This window comes from Ammospiza caudacuta, chromosome 1, assembly GCF_027887145.1.
Source record: "Ammospiza caudacuta isolate bAmmCau1 chromosome 1, bAmmCau1.pri, whole genome shotgun sequence".
NCBI classification, from domain to species: Eukaryota; Metazoa; Chordata; class Aves; order Passeriformes; family Passerellidae; genus Ammospiza; species Ammospiza caudacuta.
Window position 1 is genome coordinate 98,827,418 of NC_080593.1, and position 8,474 is coordinate 98,835,891.

Here is an 8,474-nt window from a genome sequence, read left to right on the forward strand (position 1 = left end):
AGTGACAGCCTTTCGATATTAAACTTTGCTATTAATTCTTTTTGCCATGAGCAGGTAGGGGAAATATGCCAAAGAGCCCTTCCTCCAGCAGACACAGAGTAACTTTTCCCTCCAGGTCTAGTCAATGCTGTGCGCTCCTAATTCCTCACTGACATGTTAATGAATACAACCTTTCCAAAGTTCAGCCCAGATAAGCCGGAGATGATGAGGGACATTTTGGCAACTGAACAACAGAGAGAAAGAAGATCAATCTTTTAAAAGATTTACACACTTCCCTTAATTATCTTCCTAATTTATGTGCATCTTAAGTGAACAGTAATTCCTGTGAGGCTCCATTTGCATGGGCTTGTAACCTCTCAGTATGACAGCGATGCCATGTTTCACACCTTGCAATTGTTAAAAAGTGTCAGAATGTGGAAGACTTATTTTGCAGGGGAGATCACTTTTGAGAAGAAGCATATTTCATAACTACCTTACAAAAGGCTTTTTTTTCCCCTTAATTTCTAAGTAGACTCCAAAATTAACATTCATCTCCAAAACTCTTTCCAAGGAGGCTATCCTACCCTATCCTAGCCAGTAAGAGCACTCCTGGAGACAACAGATTCAATTCCGATGCCAGCTGCAAATCTCACTGTTTGGAACTCTCTTGACTTGCACAAGGTTTTCAGATATAGTGGTTTATGAGCTGTATCTATCAATCACACAGATTTTCTTCTTCAGACATGATGTGTGAACATGTTTTCTGAATACTAAAATAAACATTAATGTGCCCAAGTGTCAAGACAGTTACTGCACACACTCTACTCTCACTAAAATCTTTTTTTAAGTTTGCAATTTTGTCCTACCACATAAACTTTCTCCACAATAGAAAAAGATTTCCTTGTTTTTCTTTATTGATTTTCTTCAAGAAATTTCATAGTATGTAGAGTTGAAGTCTGTATTTTTTCCAGAAAAAGATGTCAATCAAACTGTAATTCATTACAATAATACAGCAAATCATTTTGAATCTTAGAGTTGCACTGCAAGTTGCAAGATTAAAAACAAAAATTGCAGTGCAACATTTGCAATTATTATTTCAAATACTGTATACATGAAAGGCTACGGTACACAGTAAAAAGACCCACTTTTTGGTTCAATAACACATTATTAATTTAAAGAACAGAGAGGGATATAATTTAGCATCCATGTAAAATATTGCTTGCCTTCAACAAAGAGAATATTTTACACTGCTTGCTCAGACTGAATGGAAGTATATTAACTACATCATGACATTTGTGAAAAGCCATTCAGCTAGCTGATCTTTCACATAACCTAAAACAAAAGACAAACTTTCCAGGGTAACACAGACCCCAAAACCTTTATTTTAATTTTATTATTTTTAAAAAGAGCATTTCACAGCACATCTTTTTTAAAATGTCTCATTGGTATCTATCTAAAATATATGCTCTATACAGAGCCACATATATAAACATATAACAACTGACTCACATACGCTGTTGCCTGAATATGTTGTTGCCAGGCAACAGCTATAAAGCATTTTGCACTGCTTGCAAAAATCTGAATGAATGATTCGGAGAGAGATTATTTCTAAAAAACTAGGAAGAAAACTCACTACTGGAATTACATGAATAATTCCTTGTATATTTCAAGGACTCATAGAGCATGTTCCTTCCATAATTACCAATTTCAGAAAGGACAATTCCTTTGAGTAGGATTTGAAAGGCATTTTACAACAAGGAAATTCATGTTCTATGCATGTGGCTAATGTTCCCACATGGACACCGAACCAAAGCCACCAAAGTTAATGGGTTCCTTAAACTGACTTCAGGGTCTTTTCATCAGGTTCTAATGTCCATTATAAGACAAAAATGACAGATTCCTAAATGAAAAACAGAAGTCCTTGCAGGAGATACAACAAATTCTCAATAAAATTTTACCATCTCACAATATGCAAGTGAGAGTCTGTACAAACACTTCTTTGTGTAATCTTCACATAGCTAATGTGTAATCTCACTGAGGCCAATGGCATTACACACAAGAGTAAAAATAGAAACATCTATAATCCATTGATAACATGGATGTGATATGCTATCTACAAAAGGGAACTATTTGACTCTACGTAAGTGCCATCCATTACAAAATTACTAGCCCTTTGGCTATCACACCTCTTGGGAATGAAGAGGTGGAAAAGCACATCAAGAAAATAACTGGGAAGCACAGCCAACTTCAAAGTTCTTACCACAAACCTGACCCACAAGTTGCTTTAACACAAACATTAGCATAAAAAGTTGTGGGACTTTTTGTCCTTGTTTACCATGGCTGCAAGATATTTCTTTCAACTTCCTGTACAATAGGCTTAATCAATAAAAACTGGTCAGAAGCTCAAGACGATTGTTCTTTACATAATGACCAAATTGGAAATCCATGTATTTTCCTTTTAATTCTTCAAATCCATTCACATAACTGTAGCAAGAGGAATGAAAGGAGTAATTATTGGTATTTTAAATGATACTTTCAGTATTAAGTAGCAAATGTGACTAGCTTCTTTAATGGATTACACTGAAATCCTTTTAATTCCATATCTCAGGTTGCCTTGAACTATGGTGAAAAAGAAACTCCTTTATGAGGAAGGAATCTGTGATCTAAATCCTGTCCATCTGGAGCTTTATAAAAATTAAATGAATTTATTATAAATAGGAAGTAAGGTTTTATAGTTTCATTCAAATTATTTTCATACTTCAAGATGTAACTCAGTTTTTATCACCAGTCAGGATGTGGTTATACAAATGGCAGTCTTGGTGCTTACAATCAGGCTGAACACCTTTCCAATAGATAATAATATGAAACAATCTATGGAAAGGTTATCCATTCCAGCTGCACTACTTGCTTGTACTTTTCCATGTGTTTGTTTGTTTCTTTGTATATGCTGTGGCAACTCAAAGAAACAGAAGAACCTTTACTTTGCACTCTGTATTCATCATGACCCACTTGCTGAGCCAGTGTGATCAATCAATGTAATCTCAAATCCAAAAAATTTTGCAGGTCCCTTTTCTTTCTTCACCCAAAATATACACAATATCAATTGAACGTTAGGATTTTGTAAGGCACATCCTGCATTATTTCAAGAGGAACAAAACTGCAATCAGTGGTTCATAGTCATAGCATTGTTAGTCCTGATTGATTTAAGACGGGTTAACTGCAGAAGGAGGAACACTGTGTTCATTTACAGAAAAGGTATCTGCAATGATCTAAAAGTATGGTTAAAAACAGGGGGAGGTTATATGGTAAAACTTCTAATTTGGTGACTAAGAGCAACCTATTATTTATTACTCAGTCAAGACTGACTAGCAGGTACAATTTTCTCTTTGGATAGATGTACTAGAGTATAAACTGAAGCACCCAGAAAATAATTACACTTAGTATGTGGAAACATGGAAAAATTAGTAATTATTAACAAACAGAGTGAAAATTTCCAAGAGATAGGATTCTTTCATTCTATGGCTGAGGCATGACAAAAAAAAAAAAAAAAAAAAAGACAAAAACAAACAAACAATAAGATTATGACTTCAAAGGTTGATATGGGTCAAAACAAAGTGACACAATATTTGTTCATTTTTAATTAGACTTCCTAATGTGACATCAAATTGGTTTTTTTTTCTAAGAAACAGCACTTCAGCAAGGCATGAAATCCTCACAGCTTAGTTTATTAGGAGGCAACAAAGGGATTCCAATCTGCTACAAGAAAGTTTCAGCCTATAAGCACAGCCAGTGCAGTACAAAATTGTGTCATATGAATTTTAATGTGACACAAGTATGAAAGATTCCAAAAGAACAAAGGCAGCACAGTCCTGCTCCACACTACACAAATGACCTATTCTGATCTGAACAGCACACCACATTACAATCAAATTTATTTCAAAGAAGGGTCACACAGATCAAATGTAATGGCTGCTAGAATGAGTCTTTCCTTTATGTAGTATTAGAGAAAAGCAAAATATCAAACAATGTGGGAATGCCAGGGCACTGAAAAGAAAGGCATATTTAGGCTGCAGGGAAACAGATTTTATAAAGATTTTAATTACAGTCATCCTCAATGACTACAGTTTCTAAGTTTCAAAGACACCGTGATACCTTGATGAAGACATGACGAATACACATGACCTTGACTACTGCAAAGCCTTGAACATATATGTGACATTTCAAGGCACCAGAGAAAAGTTTCATGTACAGTTCATGCCTAACAAAAGCAAGGAGACAGACTAAGTGTTCAGGCTGGCTGGATGGCTCTTTGTGGCCTGACATCTCCATGGCAGGAACCACGGTACTGCCAGAGTCAGAATACAGCAACAGAGAGGCTGGTAAACACCTCCTCAGCTGACTCTCCAACCTTACAACAAAAGCAACTGTAGTATCATAAAGGTATCAAAACAATGAGATCTTCTTGAAAACACTGGACTGTCAGAAGAATACACCATTCCATTTTACTTATTAATGAATTTCTGTAAACAAGCATGTAAGGATTACAGTGAAAAGCAGGCAAAATAAAAGTTAATGAACAAGTATCACTAAACAAAAAAGTAAGGACAAATTCTTGTAGTTCTTCTTGCCATGTATTTCCATGATTTAGGCATCATTTTTGTCTTCAAATCACTTTTCTGAACAGAATCAATTACTGACAGGAAACCAGCTTGAGTCCTGACTTCATGAGTACGATGAACAGAATTTGAAGGTATGTGGGGAGTAGGCAGAAAGGGTAACAAGTACTTACAGCAAGGTATAGGTGTAAAACATCAGAAGTAAACATCCTTCTTCTTAAAAAAAATCATAAAGATTTCTATTTTACAATTAGATGAAGATTTACTACTTGGGTTTCTGTACATTAAATTCTTAAAGAAGTAAATTCTACCAGAAAGGTCTCCCCAAATGAAAGCTTGTTGTTGTGGGTTTTTTTTCAATAAAATATAAATATACTATTGAAATATCTTCCATTTGATTCCTAGCCAAGGCTCCTTCAGTCACAAAACAGAATAAAAGCTGAATTGGAAAAATTTCCATAACGAACTGGCTACAAGCCTAAAGGTTAGAATTAGTTTTATTGCCCAAGTCTAGTACTAAAATTGGTATTAGACACCTCAGCTCTCCAAGTTTTAATCAATCTGCTTTTCAGGAGACTTTGAAATATTCAAAGAATGTAGACTATTATGCCCAAAAAAACCTACCCAGTAACTTCCAGTGTGTAAGAATGAAACATAACATAGCAAGAGATAAAATTCTATTGCCATGTTTAAAAATTATCTTAGCTTTAGTTTCCAGAACCTATAGCTCTCTTCCCTCTTCTAAGTATTTTTGTATTTTTGGAGGTTAGAAATATTCATTTGCTAGCAGACATTTATACCCCTGAAAACTGATGTATTCACCTACATAATGACGGCTCCAGTGCAAGTCATTAAGGTTTGAACTTGGAGACAGACATAAAGGAAAAAAAGACAAACCTTTAATGTTTCACTGGGTGAATAAAAATTGCATTAATTTAGATATTCAGTCACAAGAATCCAATTAGCTATGGATATATACACACATATTCATACCTTTCAACCATCACATTCATTTGAATTTTGACGCTATTTTCTATAAAATATAATCCATTTTAAATTGTATTTAATAGATTTATTCAGATGTGCATTTCCATATGTCATATTTAAGCTTATACTACCACCTGCCTGAGGCTGTATGGTCTGAATTGTCACCCTCTCACACTTCAGCAGGAGAAAATCCTCCACAGACACCATATGAACTATTTCCCTTCTGCTTAGTGTAGAGGTACAATAATCATTATGACCACGGAAAGCATCTATGCAAAAAAAGTTTTATGTGTCTCCCTTAAAAAAAAAAATCAGATATCTCCAAAACAAAATATTCAAGCCACATAAGACATTCTGCAATGAAATATCGCTCTCTTCACAATTTTTTTACACAGGTCAGCAAGTATCATCCAAGATTACTGCGATATGAACTCTACATTTGTTGCACGTATGACATAAACATAGATATATAAAAGTATTTGCATACATAGAGATATGCATATACATAATTTCACACTTAAAGGACACTTGAGATGGCTTCAAAGCCAGATTTGCAAAGCAAATAGACTAACTCTGCTTCCAACTACTAACATCAAGGTGATGGGATACCATCATCTCTCCGCTTTGTGTTGGGCCCATCCAATAACACTGCTGAGCAGGGGAAAAACCGACCAGTAAAGGTTAAGCAGAGGACTGCCAGAAACAAACTGAGGCTTAGAAATTGCTTCTTCAGATAAGATTAATGCTTGACTGATGCACAGAGTGACTTTGGGGCTGCAAAATCATTAAGAGCATCCATTCTCTTTGAATTTACACCATCTCTCAAACATTTGTAGTTGAGGCTATTAAGGGATTGGACCAAACTTCTCTGTGCTCTTTTGAAATTAACAGCCCTGCCAAGTCACCAAAGGGCTCCAAAGGTCAATTCATGATTAGTGTCCCACCATCCTGCACACTGTGTCTGCAAGCAATGCACAGCATCTGGGGGGGAAGGGAGAGAGAGGGAGGAGGAGATAAATATTAGCACTGTGATAAGCTCCCAGAGCACGACTCGGAGGAGGAGGGCAGATTTCACATGGTCCCTGATGTTACGTTTTGGGGAAGCAGGGACCACCTCCCTGGAAGGGAGAGCTGGTAGAGACCCTGCACTTTTCTGCACACCTGAAGGAAAACCGAAAGAGCGAACACAAAGAACCTCAGACCTCCTCCCAGCCTGAGGCCAAGGCACCTGGACCTTTCAGGATTACTGGCAACATCAGCAGATGTGCAAGCAAGGATTCCTGTTCGCTCACAAAGGGCAGGAGACAGCCCAAACCGATGATTCCCGGCATCGACTGAAGTTTAGAAAATCCTGACCTCTGCACACACTCTGCTCCAACTTCACTGCCTTTTCAAGATTTGCTGCACCCCTTCAGGGAAAGTGCCCATGGCCAATCTGACAGCACACGCGGTGTCGCTGAGCATCCCGGTGGGCACTGCGAACAGCCACCCCCACCTAAGAGACTGCCCCTAGTTTTAAGCACTGTCAGCCTCTCTATCTGCCTTTAGGCTCATGAGGCTGTCACCCCGCTGCCTCCCGGTCCATCCCCGGAGCGCTGCAGGCTCCCATTCCCCAGTCCCCCGTGCCCTAGGGCAGAGCACCATCGCACCTCCACGCCTGCTTTACTCTGTTATTCCGGTATCAGCAGAGTGATTTCTGACCCTGCCCTGATTGAAAACATGCCCCTCCGAAATTGGAGCGATAGAGAAAGGGAGAATCTGTACACAAAGTTTACAGCTCCTGCTTGCGCCTTCCTCTCCCCACCCAAGCCCTTGCCGGAGGCAGCAAGGCGAGGGACCGGGGAGCGCAGGGACGGCCAAAGGGGAGCGCCAGCCCTGGGCTGGGGCACTCCAGGAGCACTGGGGCACGGGGCGCAGCTCTCCGCGGACAGTGACCCTGGCGGGCGATCGCTGAGAGGGAAGGGAGCAGCCGGCTCCCTCCGAGGCGCAATGGCAGCGCTCCCCACCGACCCCTCCGGAGCCGGGAGCCAAGTCCAACCAAGCCCAAGCCCCGGCAGCGGCACCAGCACCAGCAGAAGCACCAGCGGCACCAGCGGCACCAGAGGCAGCCCCAGCAGTACCGGCAGCAGCAGCCCCGGCAGCAGCCCCAGCAGCAGAAACCCCGGCAGCAGCAGCCCCGGCAGCAGCAGCCCCGGCAGCAGCAGAAACCCCAGCAGCAGCAGCAGCCCCGGCAGCAGCAGCAGCCCCGGCAGCAGCAGCCCCGGCAGCAGCAGGTCGCCGCGCCCCACGCTGGCGGCCCCGGCCCGGGGCACCACCGCCCCCCAGGCCGGCGAGGCGCTGCCCAGCGCCTCGCCCCCACCCCGGGCAGGGCCGGCGAAGGGAAAAAGAACTCACCCCCAGCTTCCTGCTGCGGATTTTTACGTAGCCCTGCTTGACTATATCGTTAAAGTTGGAGGCCATGGCAAGCGCTGCCTGCTTCCCCCCGTCCGCGCCCGGAGTCCTCCGCCTCCGCCGCCGCTGCCGTCGCCTCCTCCTCCTCCTCTCCCGGGCCCTCCCGGGTGCCGCCGGCCGCTGGTTCCAGAGGCGCTTCTGGCATCCAGGCAGCGGCAGCCGCCGCGCTCCGCTCCGCTCCGCCCGCGCCCTGCTCCTCCCGCGGCCGCTCCGCTTCCCTCCGCACCGCACCGCCCCGCCGGGCGGGTGGCGGCCGCTCCGCCCCGCTCCGCTCTCGGCCGCCCCTCGCCGCCCCGCTCCGCCGCCGCCGCCCCTCGCCCAGCTCGCTCCGCTCCGCTCCGCCCGGCGGCGGCTCGGCGGCTGCCCGCGCCCAGGGCCGGCAGCGGGGCGGGGCGGAGCGGGGACACCGCCCCCGGCGCCGGCGCTGCCCGCGGGGCCCGG

At 42.7% G+C, this 8,474-nt stretch overlaps 1 protein-coding gene across 1 annotated transcript in view; it reads right to left on the reverse strand.

Annotated features, from left to right (window-relative positions):
* DOK6 (docking protein 6) overlaps positions 1-8,074 on the reverse strand; it is a 241,688-nt gene extending 233,614 nt beyond the window's left edge. Inside the window, exon 1 of the mRNA XM_058815279.1 lies at positions 7,977-8,074. Within this exon, the coding sequence (XP_058671262.1) occupies positions 7,977-8,042 (66 nt within the window). The 5' untranslated portion in view covers positions 8,043-8,074. The remainder of the gene's footprint in view (positions 1-7,976) is intronic.
* Between the last annotated feature and the right edge of the window lie 400 nt (positions 8,075-8,474).